The 22,331-nt window shown below is 37.4% G+C and overlaps 3 protein-coding genes across 3 annotated transcripts; all 3 read right to left on the reverse strand.

Moving 5' to 3' along the window:
* Window positions 1-109: 109 nt before the first annotated feature.
* UPL4 (ubiquitin-protein ligase 4) lies at window positions 110-8,119 on the reverse strand. Its single transcript, XM_008240949.2, is given in 18 exon segments — window positions 110-569; window positions 668-751; window positions 848-868; window positions 870-977; window positions 1,077-1,145; window positions 1,226-1,306; window positions 1,417-1,521; window positions 1,610-1,837; window positions 1,943-3,175; window positions 3,695-4,871; window positions 4,967-5,088; window positions 5,165-5,317; window positions 5,734-5,895; window positions 5,986-6,144; window positions 6,229-6,345; window positions 6,466-6,576; window positions 6,690-7,364; window positions 7,877-8,119. Coding segments are annotated over 17 exon segments (4,629 nt in total). The 5' UTR covers window positions 7,323-7,364; window positions 7,877-8,119; the 3' UTR covers window positions 110-503.
* A 2,040-nt stretch (window positions 8,120-10,159) lies between these two features.
* On the reverse strand, window positions 10,160-12,943 carry LOC103338011 (nuclear transcription factor Y subunit B-10). The gene is made up of 7 exons (XM_089043984.1): window positions 12,792-12,943; window positions 12,439-12,663; window positions 12,210-12,339; window positions 11,970-11,975; window positions 11,783-11,857; window positions 11,642-11,692; window positions 10,160-10,523 (listed from the first exon to the last, which is right to left on the reverse strand). The coding sequence occupies exons 2-7, from the start codon at window positions 12,654-12,656 to the stop codon at window positions 10,485-10,487; spliced, it is 519 nt and encodes a 172-aa protein (XP_088900110.1). The 5' UTR covers window positions 12,657-12,663; window positions 12,792-12,943; the 3' UTR covers window positions 10,160-10,484.
* Window positions 12,944-13,789: 846 nt separating this feature from the next.
* LOC103337765 (Leucine-rich repeat protein kinase family protein) lies at window positions 13,790-20,638 on the reverse strand. Its single transcript, XM_008240941.2, has 15 exons — window positions 20,114-20,638; window positions 19,238-19,766; window positions 18,536-19,041; window positions 18,254-18,386; window positions 18,079-18,150; window positions 17,895-17,963; window positions 17,749-17,820; window positions 16,928-16,993; window positions 16,471-16,625; window positions 16,126-16,373; window positions 15,609-15,735; window positions 15,471-15,539; window positions 15,172-15,358; window positions 14,589-14,724; window positions 13,790-14,312 (listed from the first exon to the last, which is right to left on the reverse strand). Exons 1-15 carry the CDS (start codon window positions 20,178-20,180, stop codon window positions 13,980-13,982), a joined length of 2,769 nt encoding a protein of 922 aa, XP_008239163.2. The 5' UTR covers window positions 20,181-20,638; the 3' UTR covers window positions 13,790-13,979.
* Between the last annotated feature and the right edge of the window lie 1,693 nt (window positions 20,639-22,331).

The following is a 22,331-nucleotide window of genomic DNA, read 5'->3' on the forward strand; positions in this document are numbered from 1 at the left end:
GTTTTATCACATCACAATAGGAAAAATTTCCAAGCAAACCTCTCAAAGATGGAATTAAAAGCCAGGAATTGGCAAAACAAGTATTGATTGGAAAGAGATGACCATTCAATTAACTAATTCAATAGCCCAAAGAGGAAACTATTTTCCATTGCAACTAAAAGCATAACTGCAATAATGAAGATCTCTGTACACAGCTTTGTACTAATTCCATGTTTAAAGTGCTGCAAACCATCCATCTAAACTTTCCCATCTTTCTTTTGTACAGCTCCCCAAGATTCCCCAACTACCTAAACTTTTCCATGTATCTACACATCCCACCAATTAGTCAGTCAACAGAAGCCTACTCTTGTTTCATCAGGATCAGCTCTCTTCATCAATGAATATACCACCACCATCACCATTCAGCCACCCATTCATTTTATCTACACACCAGCAAGACCTACTCTAATACTTACAAGTTCACAGTTAAGTTAAACTGATCATTTGGACTGAGACACTGAATGTTATGAAAGGTGGAATGATCCTTGCCCTTCTGTAATGGCATATAAGAGCTTATCTTTCATCCTCTCCTGAAAAAAGATATGAAAAATATGTAAACATCTAGCTTGTGCAATGTTTCCCTAGAAAAGACTTGTAATAAGATAAGCTATAAAGAAATAAAGCTCACTTTTGAAGAGTAAGGTGGCAGCTTAAGATAATTTGCACAAGTCATCACACTTGGTAGGTCCAAGTCAGCACAATTGCTAGAATGCTGTAAAATAGACAAAGCAAACAACGAGATGATCAAACGATGCCTAAACCAAAAATAAAAAGCAACTAGGAAACAAGATGCTTTACTGATATGTACCTTTCGAACAATAGTTAACTTCCGGACTGAGAGATGCAAAACCTCCTGGAGGTAGGCGAGGTGCCCCAGTCACAAACTGCAGAAACGCTCTTCGCTGTTCTTGGTCAAACTTGTGTATGATTTCCAGCAACTGAAATTGCAAAAGAATAAAAGAAAAAAGCTGATAGTAAAATTTCTTAAATTCGAGTGAAACATTAACAACACAAAACAAAGATAAAGCAAAACTAACATTAACAATGGGAGGACTGCTAACAGTGTAGCCATGGTCGAACTTGATATGATCAAGGAGCTCATTGAACTGCCAAGAGAAATATTTATCACTTAGGAATATAGTCAATAGTCCTAAAACAATTAAAAATGAAATGGTTGCACACATACAGCCCACGAATCGCGTTCTCCACATAGTAAATGCTCTAATTCTTCTTCAGTGAATATCTGAAGATGTTCAATAGGGAAAACCTGAACCATCATAGATAAAAGAAATCATTAATTTATACTGAAATGAAAAAAGCATTGAGGTAATTTAGCCTCCCTCCTTGCATAAAAAGACATTTCATGACAGTACACACCTGGTTGAAACCAGATTTGAAGGCTTCCACTTGTCTAGTAATTCCAGCCTTTACAGTTGCATCCGCCACAAATGAAACATAATCTTCCAAGTTTGTTACATTTACCTGAAACATGGGGTGTGTTGAATCTTCGGTTCACCAAATGAAAGAACTCAGAACAATAAATGGGATCATAGTTAGGTGTGCGACTTACCATTTTATTATCAGGCCTAGAAGAAAGAACAAAATCAGGATAACCCGGAAGTGTAAAGTCAAGGCAAAGATCCTCAATTTTGGTTTTCCGAAAGCATGAGTCAAATTCGACTGTTGTTCCTCCATGTACAGATTCCATAAACTTTTTTCTGTCTATAAGAGCCTTAAACTCTAGCAGTGTCCTGCCAAGCTCAGGATCAAATGACTGGATGTCATACAGACCAAGTTCCTAGCAAACAAATGAACATATGTTTGAGACAAGAAATTGGTAGTGTGCAAAATTGTTAACAAAAATCCACTTCCAACAATAAATAGTTCAGAATTGGGAGAGCACCTGCCCAAGAATAAGTTTATAGAAGGCTTTGGAGAAATGCAGATCCAAGACTCGCCCATCCTGAAGCGCTTTTCCTACAATTTGCCCCAAAAGGACAAACTTCTTAATTACTTCACTGAACTGTAGCCCATCAGATGTATCCAAAGTGGATGACCATGGACGAGGGAAAAGACCTAAAGGACATATCAAAATTCCAGTATCCTCAGCATGGGTTGTACCAGATATAAAAGACCCATGATCCTCTCTCCACATGCCCAGACCAGACTTCTGAAACTCGTGACTAACTAGGGTATAGAATTCCAATGTTGGACCAAGGCCAGTACCAACTTCTTCGTTGTATTCCACCTCAAGAAGTACCTTATGACTGGCATGCAGGTCCATCATTTCGGCAGCAGAATCAAGAATTTGGTTGCGGAAAACCAAAAACTTCTTTCGAGGCATGCCTCCAGAGCTTAGACGCCTGTCACTTGCCACCCCTGAATCCCTATACGATGGTGAATGAGGTTGAACTAGTAGTGAACCAAATGCTGCCAACCGAAAGTACTTACACTTGACCTCAAAACTAAATAAAAAAGGACAGGATGTCATCAGCTGATTACACCACAAAGGCATACCACCAATGGACACAGCTAAAGCATCCCGCATCTGCTGTTCCAGTTTTTCTGTCAATTTATTGCTTACAAACTCATTCTGTGGCACTGGAATAACTGACATCTGAAAATTATCCAAGTCATTGATTTTCCCTTCAGCAAAAGCACATATTCTCTCATGAGACATCAGATAAAAGATGAACTTGTTCATGCTTTCCAAGCTTTTAAGAAGATATATTATATCATAAGTAGGACTTGACTTCTCTAAGTCAGAAGCAAGCTCACAAGAAAACATGCTGGAGAAAAATGAAGTGTACAATTCATACACCCCAACTTTATCTGATACAGCAGAACTTTCTGCTGAATAAAGACATTCTTTACGAGTACCATCTTGTCCTTCAGCCTTTCTATATGTTAACGTGTATACTTGACTCCACAGTTTTGCACCAATGACAATTTCATGTTCTTTCATTTGTTGTTGCAGAATTGCTTGGTATAGTGTCAATGCCGGCTCCAGCTGTTGCCCATCAAGGTAAAGTAACAGTTTCGAAGAAGAATCTTCATTGCTACAAGATGCAGGACACTGTTCTTCCATCTCAGTATCCTCATCAGATGGACATTGCACTAGTTTCTCCACAGTTTCCTGAAACATACACAAACCAACAAAAAGTAAGGTTTTGGCACCATCTTAGAGCTGATAAGAAGAATCAGCCATAAAATAGGAGACAAGGAATGCATGGAGGAGAGCAGGAATATAAATAGAAGGAATGGTATTCTATTTATGAAGCTCATAAAAATTATGCAAAAACAATTATTATTCCATCGCTAGGCATAACATGAAGAAAAAGTTATGTAAGGTGACCAGACAGAACATGAGCTGATCAAAACCACAACTACATTTCAATCAGAAAAACAAAAGGGAATTTTTTCTTAATTAGTTTCATCCAAAGATATTTGAGGCCATGTATGTTATAAGCTTATTGCTTGTCCAAGTGCCGACTGTGTTTAATTGACCTCATCTGGTTGGAGAGAAAGTAAGACTGAGGATGAAGAAATGCACCCTACATGAACTCATCAAATAAAATAAAAAATACAAAGAATTTATGCTCTCTAAAAGAATCATTATCAGTTATAATTAATTGAGAGACTGCAAAAGAAAAACCTGCAACTCAGGTAAGTCCATTGACATGCTCTCAGGGTCCATAGGATGCGGGCTTCCCCCTTGACTAGAGCTTGCATTAGATGGTGATCGAAGTGGTGGACTTTCAGATTGCCGCTTAACTCGTGTAGCTGATTTAATGTGGTTGGTTCTTTTTGCATTGACTTTAGGCCACAGAAATTCTTGAATGGCATGCAATGAAGAAAAGGGGTCAACAGTCAGAACATCTTCTGAGTAATCACATAGGTATGTATCCCCTTTGTCTTTCACAAAACGAACTCTAATACATGTATACGTTGTACGACGTCCATATGGAACTGCAGCATATGAACTTCTTAACTTGGGCATATGGCTCAAAATAACAGGGAAATTTTCCAAAGAAGATAGTGCATTTTGCAACTTCCGTATTAATGTTATTATGGGTACGTCCGCAGAGTGCAGGTCTGAAGGAGAAAATAATAGCCTTGCAAACACCTCAAATCTTTTTTCTACAGAATAGATATCAGTGTTAACAGCACTAACTTCCCCCTTTTGTCTCAAGTACTGACTATTGGACAGGTAAGTCATTAAGGACTTCAGAATTCCACTTTCAATAAATTCAAAAGTGGAAATGGGTTCTCCTCCACCAAGCTTTTCCATTACTTGACGCATTATACCATAGAACCTTTCTTCATGCTGATCAAGAGCATCATTATTCATGGATGTGTTCAAATCACTTAATGCAGCAGAAAATTTTCTAAGCTTCTGAAGAACATCAGTTAATGCTTTCCCAGGGTCATACAATTCTGGTGCAAAGTACGTGGTCCTTATATGCTTTGCAAGATTATATACAGAATCCTTTTCAAGCATGCAGCTTCCTGTCTCTGACACCGATGGTGATTTACCAGTAGCAAAAGCATAACATAGGCATCTCAGGATCTCCCTTGAAGCAGACTTCTGACTAGGATCAAACAAAGGCTGTGTGCCACTGAACACTGGGAACACCAGCCTCGAACATTTTTCCAGGGTTACCAATTGACACTTTTCTGGTGTTGACAGTGCATCAATGGCAAAAAAGACGCCCTCTTTTATGAAAGAGTCCAAAAAATAATCAGAAAGCTTTTGCAGGAGGAGCTCAGTGATCCGTAGAGCTAAAATCAACACATGGGGATCCTTTCGTGTAAATACTCCAGCCAAAAAACTGCCACATTTAGAGGATATATTAGCATCAGCAAGAATTTCTTCAAGATTTGCTAATCTCTAGTCAAAACTCAAAATACAAAGAGACCAAGTCACCTTGAAATGTTGGCATTCTGAAGCAGTTCCACAAGCATGGCAGATGTGCTCAAAGAAATTAACTTGTTGATAACAGATAAGCATCCATCGCAAATATATAAATTGGCACCAGAATTTACAACCTGTTGAGAGTTGAAAGAGACATTACAATACTATTGGGATGGTGTGCAAAAGAAGTGCTAATAGCAGAAACAAAACCTGAATCAAGAAGGGAAGTATATCCATCCCAAACTTTTGCAGTAGATCAGGTTGATTAACTAGAAAAGATTCCTTATCTGACAGCTGTGGATCATCTTGATCTCCAGCTGAAGTAGGTAGAAGCTCATTTAGCAACTTCAAAACTTCATATACCTGAGGGGAAAAAAAGAGGAACAATAATACCATTGAATTTCCTCTAGTAAAATATAATATAAAGCGACGAGTGGGGTTACCACAGTGGTTGTGTCCCTTCCCCTTCCCCCCTACTTGGCACCCAGGATGGAAACCCCAGGGTTTCTTTCCTCCAAATGTAACCAATATATACATATATATAATATATATATAATATAAATAAAGCACATGCTTAATTTTGTAACCAGGACACGAATATACAAATATATACTTGGATTTTCTTAGGAAGTGAACTTTTATTATAATATATATAACGGGTAGTTAAGTCACAACATTGTCATGGAAAAAAAATTGACACTCTAAAGAATTGATAAGAATCAGTAGCCCTGAAAAAAGAACAGAACTTCAGAACCACTTTTACAGGTCAAGATGTGTACCTGATTGCAATGCCCATCCACCACATGACTAGACGACATTCCATGTGAGAGTTCATATGTAGATAATATATCCCTTAAAGTGCTGCTTATATTGAGCTCATATAGAGTCCTGAAGGCTACAACTGAACCAGAAGAAAGTTTTCCAAGTAGCCCTATCAAACCCTACCAACCAAAGTACATTAGTCAGAACATACTCCAAGGCAGTAAAATACAAAAGAGGCGGATCTCAGGAACATGATATTGAATGCCTACATTACAAATTGGTTGGGATAGACTTGTTCGGTTATTCAAGTTCATAAAATGCGTGACTTGACGAATCAGCCCGTGCTTACAAAGTTCATCCAGCATCTCAGTAGACTGACTCACTCGTTCTGTAATTTTAATCAAGCAAACAGCAACATTTTCGACAAGCTGAGAAATTAAAACAAAACTCTGAGTTAGAAGGTCATCTGAAATCTATTTAAAAGCCACAAAAACACACTTCCCAGTTCGTACCTGAGGATCCTCGTACTGGAGAAGATTGCATAGTATAGGAACAGCCTCCATGAAAGGTGAAGGGCATTCAGAAGGAAGTTTCTTACAAACGTTCACCACCGTGGAAAGGGCAACTCTCTGATGCAGATAAGATATAAATAATATAGGAAAAAAACTATTTATTACAAAACAAAATCTTCCTTCCATGAAGATAACAACACCAATTTCCAATCAAGAACACATCAGAGATTGAATTACCTGTATGCTTGTCGAAAAGAAATCAATATAATTCAGAACAGCCATTATTGCCCCAGCCTGTAAGCACGCAAGTGGTTGCTCCCGTGACATTTTCTCCAATGCTTGTAGACACTGCATAAGAACAATAAAAGAATCCCATGTATCCCCCAATCTTACATTGTATAAACAATACCATAAAGATCATGCATTGATGACATAAATATGACCATGTAAAGCAACATTACCTGCTCAGCTACATCCAAGTATTCAATAGCCATAAGTCTTTGGCAAAGAGCTGGAACTGCATCATGTCGGACAAGGAAGGCCGATGATCTAGGATGCACATCACATAAATAAGTTATAGCTCTTATAGCCAATAGCATGATATCTGCGTTAGTCTCGTGCCTAGCGAGACGAACAAGAAGCGGTGATAATGAGTCTGATGTCATCCCGGATAGTGAATCCTCTGTACAAAATGATAGGACTTCACATAGCTCGGTGAGCACAGCTAACTGGCCAGAAGGATCAGTCTCTTCACTTAAAGATGATAAGATCCTCTTAAACTTTCCATGATCACCCGAAGATCTCCGTCTCTGATAGTCCCGGAGTTCACTGTGTCTAGGGTCTGCATCATCAGAATCACAAGACCCATATGCTGAATCCTTCTCATGTTCTCCCTCGGACCGGCTAGACGCTGAAGCAGAGGATGTAGTGTCCATATCATGGTCATTGGTTTCAGGTGTGGAGTTCATAGAATTCATATGGGTTTGAGCAGAAGAGTTCGATGAACTCGGTCTAAACTCCAAAGAACTACATGCTCGCTTATCCGCCGGCAATTCATCGTCAACCTCAGTACGCTTTTGGCCACGACTTGCCATTTATAATTCAACCTTTAACAGAAATCCAAAATATATCTACTCCTGCATGATCAGAGCATGAACTCGCAGACTGAATCACCTTAACTCTAGTTCTAAAACTGGGTTCAACCCAGAAATCCAATTCAGAATTACCAAACAATTAAAATTTTAAACTTTAGCATTAGAAAACACCTAAAACAGAGAGCAAGAAGCTTATATATTCTAATACAGTAACATCGAAACCCAAATACAGATGATCGTCAAAAAGCACCCAGATGATCATCAAAAATCTGGAAGCAAAATGTATTTTATTTATGTGAAAGCTTGCATTTTTATATCATACCTGACGCTCTCATGTTCACTGGCAATAGAAATTGTGCAAACACAGACTCATCCAACAAAACCGACTCATAAAAAAAATATCCAAACAAAAAAGAAGATAAAAAAAACAAAACAAGATTTGCGTTAACACAAACACATCATCAGTGTTATATAGATGTGAATATCAGTGTGCCTGTGTATTTATCGAAAATGATAATTTATCAGAATTGGGAATTGTGGTCGTTTAATTGTACCTGAGGTGCTGTAGCTGATGATGTTGTTGTGGTTGCTGTTGTTAATCGGCCTTCGAGGGAGTCGAAGACCTGAATTATAAAGGAAAGCTTCGTGTAGGGTTTTCGTAGGTGTAAAGGCTCAAATGGTCTCTGGTTTCGCCTCTGGAAAATTTAAGGACGATGACGATGATGATGAGGGTACGGAAGCTTAGGGGGAGAGATATATATGGGTGATGAATCTTATTAAACAATGTGTGCTATGGAAGATGTCGTAGAGTTGAAGCTCACTTGTTTTATTTATTTTATTTCATCCCTATTTTTTCACATTTTATATAAGTTGTGTATATTTTTATAATAATAATAAAAAGTTATTTGTTCTGTTCTATTCTTTTAGGAAAATAAATAAATTGAGAAAATTTTGTGGCACTCTTGCAATTTTATTAGAGTAATTATTACTAGAATATGGTCATGTAATAAATCATTTGCACATTATCATATAAATAAATATTTTAAAAAAAAAATATTTATTAATACTATATATTAAAATATCAATTTATCATTCACTTATATTATAACACGTAAATCAATTATATTATGTAATCATATAATCGTATTTTGGTGCTGTACAATAATTTCTCATATTATTGTTGAATTCAAAATGTTGGGAGTATTACCTATATGTGTAAAATAAAATAAGTTCATAATTAAATCCTCAAATAATATAAAGTTGTTTCCAGATAAGAATTTTTTTCTAAAACACCATTATTTTATTTTATTTCGTAAAACAATAATATATTAAAATGTTAATAATTAAAAAATAAAGAGGGAATTGTGTCTTATATCGAACACAAAATTGCTATAAATATTAACAATTTTTGTTTAAAAAAAAAACTTAGTATGCAATTAGCATGGAACATATTTAGCAAGAAAATAATGTACACACTTATATTTATTTATTTTCTTCATAAGAATTGCACTTCTTTATTATTAACAGGCCTCTTAAGTATGCAATTAGCATGGAAATAGATATTTGGAATCATTATCTCCTGTTCCACAAAAAAAATAAAATTATTATCACCCCAAAATCTCGGAAAGATTCTTTACCCAATTTTCCTTCCTTAATTAGAATTCTATTTCTATCGCTGGCAGTTAAGATATAGTGTGCACAAGGTGCATGGTGGCTGATGTAGGCTCGAACCTGATGGCTCGCGCGGGACCCCCTGGTGGAATATGATTGGGATGGATTTGGACCGTCGGATTCAATCACACCGCTTTATGAGAGCCTTTAGATGGGCCCTAAGTCCAATGCTCGATCATAAAAGAATGGAAATTGTATGTTTTGTGCACAAAGAAAATCACACATTGTTTAATCCTCGGCATATCTGAACCTGGTGATGGTTGTGATTGATCAAACATGGAAAACTAGGCAACTTTAATCATTATATTGGGCCATTGGTCAATTAAGGAACCGAATCTTAGGTACCACCATTTGCCAAATTTGCCGCTATGTAAATTATGTACTAGGTCAGAAGCCAAGGAGTAATACCAAGCATGGCCTGACATGAAAAGGCCAATGCCTTGTTTGCTACTGCCCAAAGGCAACAAACCCAACATTTTACCAAGAAATGACACCATAATTGTAATTTGTACTTGAAAGTTGGAAAGAAGTTTTGGTAGGTACGAACCGGCTATGAAGCGCACATCGGGCAATTATGGGTTCTGAACGACACTAACGAGTGGTAAAACAATCTAATAAAAGGATGACGTGTGCTATTTACACCGGAAACATTAGGTACATAAGCATACAAAACATGGGAGGCAAAGAAGTTTGCTAGTCAACTTTTCTATGCTGCTCTCTACTCAAAAGAAAAAATAAATGATCAACAGGTATCTTCCACTAGGTTTAACCACGTATGGGTGAAGAAAGAGCAAAGATTGGTGCAGCGATAAAAAAAGCCTAAAGTCGATTGACGTGAAATTTGGGCGCGCAAAAGCAACAATTCGACGTGGAATTTGGCCAGCACACGGCGAAAGGGCAAACGACACTCTCCTCCAGAGACTCCACTCTTTTTGCTTTCTACTTTCTATCTGGATTCTTTTTCCCTTGTCGTACAAATTCCATCGAACAATTAACTTAATATTGACTTTAAAGTCTCGACTCAAATTCTTTTGAGGTTTATTATTCAATCAATAACATAGATAATTATGTCAGGCATTTATCAACTCGAATATTGATCCATCTAAATAATTTCAAATCAAAAGCAGGTTAAATTTTTGGGAAAATGATCAGTTAAATCTATAACCTGTCGTTCCAATTCCGCATAAAACGGACTAAAATAATAATATAACATAGAAATTTGAAGGGCATGAATTTCCTAACCAGTTTGATTAACACATGTTACAGATGAGAAGAATGAAGGATCCTCATGAGGTTTACAATACTATCATGAGAGACATTCAACTCGAAGAAACTCCTAACTTACACACCAGAAAATATTACTGGACACAGAGCTCTAATACTCACACATTATGTCATTGACTAGAGAAATAATTTAATATGTTCCGGGCACCGAATATGATCTCCTTAAATAGGCAGCTAAATTATTGCATCGACTGAAGACGACTGGATCTACTCTGTCCCTTGCATAGGAACCATCATATGTTGGCTCTGCAATAACAAATCATTCATTAGACCATGTTGAGTACAAGAACCAGAAAAGCAGCATACTCACCACTAGCAAAAACATTTCAATAGTTTCATAAACAGCACCTTCCAAAACCGAAAAATAAATAGAACTGTAGAACAAGCCAAACATACTAATATAATGACACTCCTATTCATCAGTTGCTTTGCCACTCCCACATCTCATGCTCTCCCTATCGAGAAGTTTGAACATTGTACAGTAGTCTCAACCATTGGAAAGCTAAGTTGAAAACACAGTGCCTTGTGTTGCTCATATAGATCCACCAACATTGCATGCTATAATCCACCAACATTGATATAACCCACAAAGCTATAATGCTATAATCTTACCAACATTGTATGCTATAAAGAATAATATTATTGACCCAATAACCGCAACTACAACTCTGCAGCAAAGCACCAACTATAAAGCAACAAGTAAAAAATTTGGTGAAAAGCAAACTTGGAACTTTCCAAAAGAGATTCCAAGTGGGTGGGGCAAAATTTACATTGCTGCTTCAAGGCATGCAAACGTTAAACTATGGAACAAGTACAAGAAACAAGAGCACCCACACGAAAACCATATATGTTTAACGGTTTAATGCACCCTACTACTGTGCAGCTTTCACTTTATTCTGCAAAGTAAAAGTCATCGACTTTCCACAGACAAATGATCATTGAGCATATCATCACAATTCTACAAATGACATGCACAACTATTACATATAAAATTGAAAAGCACAACTTTTCAAACATTAGGCACTAATGACCACAAAATTTTAACTTAAACCAAAGCGAACAAAACCAACCAACGCACGCCAATAATAAGATAAATCCTGCTGTGAAAACAAATTGTGTCAATGATTCTGTCTGAAGGGCCATCATTTGAATATACAGAAATCATGCTCAAAATATCAAAGGAAAATGGTATAGTTTATACATGGATGGAAATGATTATAACTTATAAGTCATACGGAAATGTGTTGGCAATAAAGGAATCCGGTTAATATTATAACACTGATAAGTACTGCACAAACATGATGAAGAGAGATAATAATATTTTAAAACAGATAGGTATAGAGAAACAAAGAGAAAGAAATTACTTGAGAATTTGAGTAATTCCCTCCTTGGGAGAAAGAACCTTGGCGAGAAATCTGCCAAATGAAAATAAGACAAATTAAAACCCGAGAACAAAACACCAAAAAAGAACCTTGCTTCACTAATAATACAAAATCATACTCAACCTGAGCATTTGAACTTGGCTGAGCATCTTTCTTAGAAGATGAATCTCCACCCTTCCCTGAACCCTTGGTGTCACCCTATTAGACGTCACAAGCCGAAACCCAAAAGTAAGTGATAAGGTTAAATAAAAACAAATTGCAGAAAGTAAAATAAAAACCCGCGCATAAATAGAAAACAATTGTCACTCACCTCCATCTGCAGTGTCCGAATAGACCCAGAAGACAACAGAAAAGAAACAGTGTATTAGTCAAAACCCATTAAAAATCTTGTCATTGAATAGTTAAACAAACCCGAGCCTGCAACACTATTGAGATGAGCAAACACTCATTTCTCAACAAAATCTGAACTTCGGAGCTTAATTGGATACAATAACTCGAAATTAGAGACCAAATTAACAAAAGGCGAAACCAAATAGCAAAAATGCGTTACCTCTCTGTATCTAGTGAGGTAAACCTTAAGGGGGTCGATATAATCTTCAAAGCCCAAAGTAGCCATTGCCCAGAGCAAATCATCGCCATTAATTGTCTTCCTCTTCTCTCTCTGGCACTTGTCACTCGCCCTACACACAATTCCACCCAGACATCAAAACAAAAAAGGATAAATACAATTTCCAAACATAATCATGAATCATGAACAGAGTTACGAAACGGCGTCGTACTCGCTAGTGATGAAGCTGATGAATTCAGAAACGCATTCCTGCACGGTCTCTTTGGCGTCCTTGGCGATTTTGCCATTAGCAGGAAGCGCCTTCTTCATGATCCGACTAATGTTAGCGATCGGAAGATACCGATCCTGCTCCCGAACGTTCGAGCGCGGGCTCTGGTCGCCGCCGCTCTCGTGGCTCCCGCCGCCTGGACTTCCCGGAGCTTCGGCCATGGAAACCCTAGCCCAACAAACACAAGAGCAGAGCCGTCACCGAGCAGAATCAAAATCAAAATCAAAATCGAAACCAGAAACCCTAGCCCCGCCATAACTGGGAGAATGAGAAAATGAAATAGAGCGCGAGAGTACCTGTTTGTATTTAGAGGGCTTTTATTTGGCGCGAGAGACTCAGATTTGTGGGGGAATTTGATCGGACGCTGGAGAAGAGAGGAGAGAGGAGACGACTGGGATGAGAGAGTGAGGTTTATCAGCACCGTTGGTTTTCTTTTTTGGGGGCTCTCTCTCTGGATTTGCCTAGCTTTTTATTTTTGTATTTGAGAGATGAGAGAGAAAGAAAGAGAGAGATATAGATTCCGTGTTCTTCTGCGGTTATGCTTCTGGCGTGGTGTGGTCATAACGATTAGACCACGTGTTTGGGGCCGTTGCAGGTGGATGCTACATCTGTGCGCTAGACGACGTCGTTGTGTAATCCACCGGCCTCGCTTTGGATCATCATTTCATTTGTGTGTTTGTTTGTGAGATAGATGGATAAACATTGCCCCTGGCTACCTATGGGCCTAGGTCTGTAATTATCCATCCAACCGACAAGACATCGTTGCTAGTAAATTCTTTTTACAGCTCCTCATTCTAAATTTCTAGTTCAGCGCAATTGACAGTCTAGAGTAATTCCACCGCTAACTAGTTATTAGTTTAGTGATATCTTTCGTCCAATCGGTATGGTTTTGCGCAATTTGTAATGATTTCTAAAGAGACACTATTAAACGGGCCCTGAAAAAATAGAAGAAGTGTACAAAAATAAGAGGGGTTAATTAGTGGAGAAATGTTTGTTCTGGTTAACGTTTGTGTTAGCTCTTAATCTCATAGGTAATTCTATGTCCAATTCGTTGATTAATGTATGCAAACCCCACCTTGCAAGCCCTTCACATTAGATTGTGGCTTTAGTCCAAACGTACTAATGGCGTGACTTGGCTATAGTCCAAACTTGTAACGTGCATAGCACGTGGAGCACTTCATGCAAAGCGTGAGTTTCAAAGAACAACCAAACATGTATTATTAGCAGCCCATGGATCATTTGGGCCCATGGAGAGCATAATAACGATGAGTAAAATTATGATCTGTACACCTTCTTTTTGCAAAGGGGTATAATGGCCATTAACAAACCCAAAAAACCCAGACCGCCCAAAGAAAAATCCAATACAGCATCCATTGTGCTAATATAATTTGCAAGATCAAAATTTGCAACTACAATAATACCTATTTTGATCCTCTCCTAAAAAAAAATTATAATGTCATATATACATTGCCAAGAAAATCGCACTATCGGGCAGTTGGCCGTGCGATAGACTCATCAATTGACAAGAAGTTATCTGTTCCACCAAGATCCATGGAACCCAAGTTCAAGGAAGAATGAATTGAATTCCTTGATGCGTCAGAGGTACCATCTCTTGCTGCTCCAGCATCCCTTTCCATTGAGATTGCATCTTGGATTTCCTTGAGAACTTCTGAGATTGATGGCCTCATGAATCCATGTGCTTGAACACACATTAAGGCTTTCTCTGCTATCTTCCACATTGACTGGATGTCATATTCACCGTGCAGTGAGGGGTCGATGATGCCTTGAATGTCACCGCTCTCGATGTGTAACTTTGCCTGTGACAGCCATTTTTCACAGGTAACAAAGGAGTCCACAATTATATCAACAAACTTGCAATGGTGGCACATAAGTAACAGTACAAATTGAAGAGAAACTCAAAATAAAATTGGGAGCATGTCGACTGTCAGCATGAGGGTATGTGAAGTCATAACATTATTAGCCTCTGAAATGGATTTAGTGGAATTGTTCAAGGAAAATAATCGATAATGTACATACGGTTAGTGATCACAAGTTTTAAATACTTCCTTGCAGCACAAGCAAACTACACTTACCCATTGGACTATGTTGCGGCAATTAACACCAAAGTTTTCATTAGATATCGCTTCTTGACCGGATATCAGCTCAAGAAGAATGACACCGAAACTATAGACATCACTCTTGTCTGTCAACTGCTGGGAGATGTAGTACCTGAACGACAATGAGGAAAGAAAGAAGTAACAATAATTAATGCTCGCTAATCTGGGTTACAAAATGAAATTGCAAACATAGTTTGGGTTCAATTTTGGTTGGCATGTGCATGACTGAAAGAGCTCTCAGTATTACGTAACACAGAGAAGGAAAACACTGATTATAGCTGTAAACAGAAACATCCCTGCCACATTTTATTTTAAATTTTTCTGATTGCATTTGTGAATAATAAGAGTCATTAAGTACAACTATTGTACCGCGTTTATAACCTATCTCGTAAATCTGTTGTCCATTTATGACACAAATGAATGACCAATTGGAGCACTCTACCAAAGGAAGGCATTTAGTGCTTCACAAGGCAGTAATAACATATTTGACTTACCTCAATATGATGTTAGATTTGATCTCAATGAAAAACAGATATGTTTATGGAAAAGAAAGCCTTACTCGGGATCCAGATACCCTACAGTCCCCCGAACTATGCTTGACACATGGGATGCTCCATCTACTGCAAGTTTGGAAAGACCAAAATCTGAAACCTTTGCTCTCATGTGATTGTCGATTAAAATGTTGCTGCTTTTCAAATCCCGATGAATGATGGCCGGAACACAGCCTGTATGAAGGTATTCAATTCCTGAACAAGCACAAGAAAACCCATGAGTCAATTTAATACTATATCCTTGGGGAGAGGCGCCTTCTCCGTCTGTAAAAACGAAAAGAAGTAAAAACTAACAGAAATATAAGACCTTTTGCTGCATCTTCAGCAATCTCAAGGCGCTTGATCCAATTGATACTCTGTTCACGTGTTAATGGGCCTACAAATAATTCAAAACTCGTTGGCAGCCCAAATTTAAAAAGATTCATTCAATAAGTTGCAAGCTTACCATAAAGATGTTCTTTGAGAGTTCCATTATGCATGAACTCGTAAACAAGCATACTTCTTCCATCTTCTTGGCAATACCCAAGAAACTGTACCAGATTTCTGTGATGTATCCTTGAAAGAAGAGTTACCTAGATCATATACATGTGTCAGTCCATACGATTACATTTTTTATGTCCGACAGCAATAGGTCAACCCAAAGTAGGTGGGAAATCCTTCCACTTCCATGTCCTACTTACATTCTGTTTTATTTTTCTTTTACTAAATTGGTAGAGGTTTCCAAGCAGTCATATGCCACTAGTTTACATTTCATCTTTCATATTAGGGGGAAGTTTGACGAAATATTTATCAAAATTTCAACCCAAAAAAAAAAAAAAAACAAAGCAAAAAAAGGAAAAAAGAAGAATCATCCACAGTTCGACAAATAGAAAGATACAGACAGGGTTAAGCATCGTGAAAGAAAGAGGAAAACCTGAAATGTCAAAAATGTAAAAAGAGGTTCCAATCATATGAAAACTAACCTCATTTGAAAATTCTCGTTTTCCCTGGTACGAATTACTGGTTAGAACTTTGACTGCAATTTCCCTTTCATCCTTCATTCTACCATAGTAAACAACTCCAAAACCTCCAGAACCTATTTTCTTCTCAAAATTTCTAGTAGCCTCTTCAATTTCAGAGTAAGAGAAGCAGTGTGCAGCTTCAGTGGGAGCAGAATCACTCTTGGAAGAGAGTAGGCCTTGCCCAGGCAGAGGACGCCCAAGTTGGTGGTCTATGGCAAGTTAGTATAATGTCAGCACGTTCAAGCAACTGAAAAAAAAAGAAAAAAAAAAGACATGTAAACCACTAAGTCTGTTTCAGACTCACACCTTGATCATAATATTTCTTCTTTCCTTTGCGCAAAAGTACGCAAGATACAATGGTAACCATGACCAAGACAGCAGCCCCGACTGATGTACCAATAATAATGTTTACACGGCTCCCACTTGTTTTCCCTCTTCGAAGATTAACGTTTCCAGTGTAGCTGTCAGAATTCAACATCGAGAAGCGGTGATAAGTACATTGGAGTAAGTCCTAGACAAGGAACAGATGACTAGAATAGAGAGATAAATTAGACAAATTTGGGGAAGAGATAGATTTGATGAACCAAGATAAAGATATATCTGTGTACACTATAAACAGCATGCAGGATATAATTTAAGACCTGCACTTAGTGTAGGACATTCGATTACTATAACTGAATCAGACAAACATTTTAAGCTTTAGAATTAACATATGGCTTTCTTCTTATGTACTTCAATTTTAGCTGTAAAAATTACCACTCACTTCAAAACCACTTTATTGAGAAGACCCAACGGCACTGTTCCAGATAACGTATTATTTTGCACATACCTGAAAACATAAGATTCACCAAGATATAAGATCTTATATTCAAAGAAGCATGTCAGACATCCCTTTGAAAATAACAAAATAAAATCAACCTGAGCAGCATAAATAAATTCATAGGGATTTTCCAAATGCTGAAATATAATAATCATTGGTCTAATTCTTTTTTTTTTTTTTTTCCTCAAATAGACACGCAAAAGGTATGAGATATCTTAGAATATCTTTATACATATGCAAAATTTCATAATTTGAAAAACTTAAGCTATTAGGGAATGGGCCAAGCTAACATCTTCTCTCATGTGTAGCTATGTAGAGATGCAGATAAAGAGAAACATATAGTTATAACTCTCTCATATCATGGACCTTGAAATGAACTAAAAAGAGGAGACTGGGGATTGGAGGTTTTGAACCCAGGACCTTCAGCAACTCGAACTCTAAACCATATTAGACGGACTACTGCTAGAGCCAAAAACTTACGTTGTTAGGGAACGGGCCGGCAATATATATCAACCTAAGATTTGCAACACACTGACACCCACACATGAAGTCTTCTAAACACACTTATATAACTTGTTCCCAAAAGCATGTGGAAGCCATGAGTTAATGCTAACCACTATTCAGTAAAATCATTTATGTAAATAATGAAATTATACACCAAGTGAGCCATGTGACTCATTGTTTGACAAGACAACTGCTACATAGTTTCACACACATTCTCTCTCCAACTTCAGTAAATGATATGTGTGTCCCAGAAAACTTACAGTTCCTTCAAACTTGGTAGGTTCGTTAAAGAAGAAGGCAGTCCACCCGTCAACTGATTGTTCTCGAGATGACTGTATAAAGCAAAGCCCTTTTGTTAGTGTTAACTCTGTAGGAAAAAAATCATTGGAGGAAGTGTCTAACTTACATGATCTTCAAGTCTACAAATCCAGTGAAATCAGGTATTGGACCAGTCAGTGAGTTTCCATCAAGCCATCTGTAATTAGAAGACAAATTAGTAATGACACTGCAATGAACATCAAGTTTTATGAAACTAAACTTGGAAATAGCTGACACCATTCAGAAAAGCAAGAATGCAATATGAAACTTACAACTCAATTAAGCCGCTCAACTTTGTTAAGTCGGAAGGGATATCCCCTGTCAAATTCTTACTAGATAATTTACTGCCAAGCAAGGGATACAAAAGCAGTTGTCAGCAGGGGACTATATGTATGCAGAAGCAGTAATAATTTGTATGAAAACTAACAAAAATTTCTTAAGCTTTACATTTTAACTACTCTTGGTTGTGGATCTGAGTTACACTCAACCCAAGACCAAGGAACCGGAAGGCATGGATCACCACCTTCATGTGCCCAGTCTGCTGATGAATAGTGTGAAGCAAAACTAGAAATAACAGCTCCTGCAACTCATACAAGCCCAGTATCACATATAGCTGGAAAGCTCCAAAGGATTCATTTCAGAGAATGATGAACAAGAGGATACACTTCATAACCATAAAGAAACAGAGCCCAAACATACATGCACTTAAGATACCACTATCAAACTTACCATCTTGAGAACCATCATTCTTTTCCAGATACTTATTTATCTCCATTGCATTCAAGAGTGGCCCTTTGGAAGAATCAGACGTTTTCCCAAATCTAAAAGATAATACAAATGGAAGGGATAAGTTTGTATATCCTGGTTCATACAGACGATATTTTCCTTGAGCGTTTTCTTCGATATTAACAATAGGTTTGCTGAGTTCAGGATTTCCCGGAAGCACTAGCCTAAACTTTCTGGACTCATCTGGAGCCAAATCTTCAATTTCTGCAAAGTAGGTGACTGCCCATCCGAAACCAGGAAAACCATCCAGGTTTAGTCGGTAAGTCAGTGATCCGTTTGTTCCAACGACAGCTGTCTGCATCACTTTTTCAGGTGGTCTTTCATCCTTATTAACATCAATTGGCAACTTAGTTGACACTTTTTTGGTTCCATCAGCAATGTCAACGAGGAAATTTGCTTTCTTGACAGAGTCTGATAACCATATTCTATCAAAAGGGTCATCAGGATACCTGAAATTTACAGAAATAATATCCTTTAAAATGACAAATCTTTGTCAAGAGAAAAGACTTCAGACTGCAAATGCGTATCTTCTTTGACAAAACCAGTAAGAACCTAGTACAATTTTCCTAGCTCAGATTTTCTAATTCAAGGCATATTACAAAGTTTTATTTTGCACTAATTTGAAACATACATTCAGAACAATACCTGATTGGAGCTTCATCATCTGCACCAAAATTAATCCTGGCAGAGACACTGAGATAGAACTGTTGTTCAAAATCAGTATAATACACCGAACCATTGAATTGTCGAAGCTCAAGAGTTGATATAAAAGGCTGCCCAGTCGTAGCATTGGATAAACACACACTGGCAGTAGGACTAGTAGCCAAAAATATTAGCTCTCGCATCTCTATGGTAGTGGCATCCGAAATGACAATCGTAGACCAATGGGTTGCCCCAAGAGAAATGTCAAATTTGGGATAAACATTATTGTTGTCAAAGTTACCATACAAGAATGTCGCTCTTAGAAGGTACCTAGTCCTACTTGTGACATTCATTGTGTAACAATATTTTCTTGAATCAGCAGGAAAATGCCTCAATGTTGAGTATTGCTTCCTCTTGTCATTCACAACAGATATAAAGCTTGTTTCGCCATAATTAAGTTGATCAGGAGTCCACTCCAGACCCAGTTCATCAGTGAAAACTCCTTCACCTCCACAATCCAAACTCACAAACCCTGCTTGACACAATGTTTACAAAAGTATTATACAAGGAATTTGGACTAATTTGACGACAACCACAACATATATTTTTCTTACAATCAGAAACTTGTAATCAATGGTAGAATTCATTAAAGCTTGTTCTTTAGCAATAAAATTGTCTCTTGTTCAAGAAAAAAGTTAAAGCTTGAACTGATTTGTTACTTATAAAGTCTTTTTATACCATATATGAACAGGGATTTCTAAAAACTAAGATAACAAACAATAAATACAATAAAAGTACATGTATTTGATTAGAATTGTTGGGATTCAATTCAAAGAAGAAAAAACTACAAACAAAAATATTTAAGAGAGAGAAGGGTACCTGGCATTTGAGCAGAGGAGGAAGCTATGAGAAGAAGAAGGGAGAAAAGGAGAAAGGAAATCTCCATGGCGTTGTGAAAAGATGAAGAAGAGAGAGGAGGAGACCATAAAAATGGCTCTGAGGAAAAAGCAAAGTGAGTGCGAGCGTGAGCTACAGAGAGATAAAGTTGCAAAGACAGGCAACAGTGAGAGAGATTAAAAATAAATAAAAAAGGTGCAAGGTGAAAACCCAACCAACAAACCCGAATAATGGATAATAAAATACAGAGAAAATAAAAGAAAATAAAAAAGAAGGAAAAACAGAAAGGAGAGAACGGTGGTGGACGGGAGGGTAAGTGAGGGAGTCAGTGAGAGTGATTTGGAGTGAGAAGGAGTCTTTGATGGGGGCAGCAGGAGGTCTAATGTTTTTCCATCTGGGGAAGCGAGAATGGTTGGCCACGTGGGGGCCCACCGAATGAGAAAAAAAAGGGCCTCTGGTCTTGCGACTGGCAACTGCTGCAGAGCTTCAAGTTGGTAGAGAGATGATGATGATGAAAGTTGCCAAGGAATAGAGATTCCAACATGAAGGCGTGGGTCCCGCCATTTGTTTTTGCACCATGACACATTCGCATCGCACGCACCCTTTTTTCTTTGGCGCTTTGCTTTTGTCAATAATTACAAACTTTTATAATGTCGACATATAATATTTTTTATTGTTTCAAATTAAATAAAATTTACTCTAAGATCATCGATAAAAAGGAGAATGAGATAACGAGTTAAAATTTTGATAGGTGAGTGATTTGGGTTCATCCAATGTGACAAATAAATAATCATATTGTTCTAGACTAAATAAATAAAACAGTGTTCTCTTTGTATTGAATTTCCTTTTAAATCTTCAAGTTCATCATGATTTAGTCATACATCTTGATTCAAGAATTCATAGTTGGTTACATAATTTCTCGATTGATCTTTTTAAATCTTTTAAGTACATCATAATTTAGACATAGACCCTAACCTAAAAATCTTGATTTTTTATGTAAATTCTCAATTGTTCTTAATGAAGTGGGCTACATGTGTTTTGTATTGATAAGGATCGATTTCCGAGCTTCACTACATGACATGACATTTTATTAAGTTTGGTGAATGACATGATGTTACCAAAGTAAGAATTGATGTTGGACATTCCATCTACTTCACTGTTTTGCAATACCTGCCATTCCATGGTTGATCATAAACCCATCTAAAAACATTTTAAAAAATAAATGAAATGAGAAATAAGAAAATTCCAATCTTGCTGAATAAAAAATTGTATTAATGAGTTAACCAACCAAAATGGACTAAATGTTCACGCGCAGACATTTCAACTTCTTATTAAGTGGCTCGAAGACTGCGGACCAGAACGTGCAAGTTGCAACTACTCGTGGCATGTGCTTCCGGGACTACGGGTTGACCAAATCGTTGATCACATAGTCCATGTTCGAGAGAGCTCGGGTTTTCTGTCACATTTATAATTGTTATAGGGTTAATGACTTAAATGGTCCCGTAACTATCGTGCGATTATCATTTTAGTCCACTAACTAAAATTTTCAATCCAAACGTCCTTAAACTTTTTATAATGTACCAAAATCGTCCTTCCATCAAAGTCTGTGTATTATTTCGTTAAATCGAGGGACAAAACCGTATTTTTAGGTGAGTATATTTAACGGAATAATACACAGACTTTGACGGAAGGACGATTTTGGTACATTATAAAAAGTTTAAGGACGTTTGAATTGAAAATTTTAGTTGGTTGACCAAAATGATAATTTCGCGATAGTTGGGGAACCATTTAGGTCATTAATCCATTATTATATATTTAGTTATATATCCATGTTTAGTACTATTGACATAGATAAATCTTACACTATTTACCAATAAGGGTTAGTTCAGTTGGTAAAGTTCATGTTCATGTATTATGTGTAGTCCCATCAGTATTTAAGTCTCACTACCAGCAATCTTCATTGGTGCACGATATGTAATTTCCTACATAAATCTATACTGGTAGAGTTAACAGCTAGGTGCCACGCATAAAGCATCCACAATGGGCTCCCTAAATCACTTCCTTAGATAAATTTTAGGGAGGAATGATAAAAATGCAACTCCAACCACGCTCCCTATCCACCTCCTAAAATATGGAGTCCTCTAGGAGCTCCTAAATCTGAGGAGAGAAAAAGGACTCCTAGTTGCTCCCTATAATTTAA

Source organism: Prunus mume, linkage group LG1 (assembly GCF_029339155.1).
Source record: "Prunus mume cultivar Tortuosa linkage group LG1, ASM2933915v1, whole genome shotgun sequence".
NCBI lineage: Eukaryota > Viridiplantae > Streptophyta > Magnoliopsida > Rosales > Rosaceae > Prunus > Prunus mume.

What these genes read in the sequence shown, in the direction of transcription:
- LOC103337765 (XM_008240941.2), bottom strand. Translation starts at nt 20,180, where the DNA reads ATGGAGATTTCCTTTCTCCTTTTCTCCCTTCTTCTTCTCATAGCTTCC. An exon ending in CTCAATAAAGTGGTTTTGAA is followed by an intron (nt 16,626 to 16,927) that starts GTGAGTGGTAAT and finishes GAATTCTGACAG; the next exon opens with CTACACTGGAAACGTTAATC. An exon ending in TGCTGAAGATGCAGCAAAAG is followed by an intron (nt 15,359 to 15,470) that starts GTCTTATATTTC and finishes GTGCTTGTTCAG; the next exon opens with GAATTGAATACCTTCATACA.
- LOC103338011 (XM_089043984.1), bottom strand. Translation starts at nt 12,656, where the DNA reads ATGGCCGAAGCTCCGGGAAGTCCAGGCGGCGGGAGCCACGAGAGCGGC. An exon ending in AGCCAAGTTCAAATGCTCAG is followed by an intron (nt 11,693 to 11,782) that starts GTTGAGTATGAT and finishes TTCATTTGGCAG; the next exon opens with ATTTCTCGCCAAGGTTCTTT. An exon ending in GGAATTACTCAAATTCTCAA is followed by an intron (nt 10,524 to 11,641) that starts GTAATTTCTTTC and finishes TTGTTATTGCAG; the next exon opens with AGCCAACATATGATGGTTCC.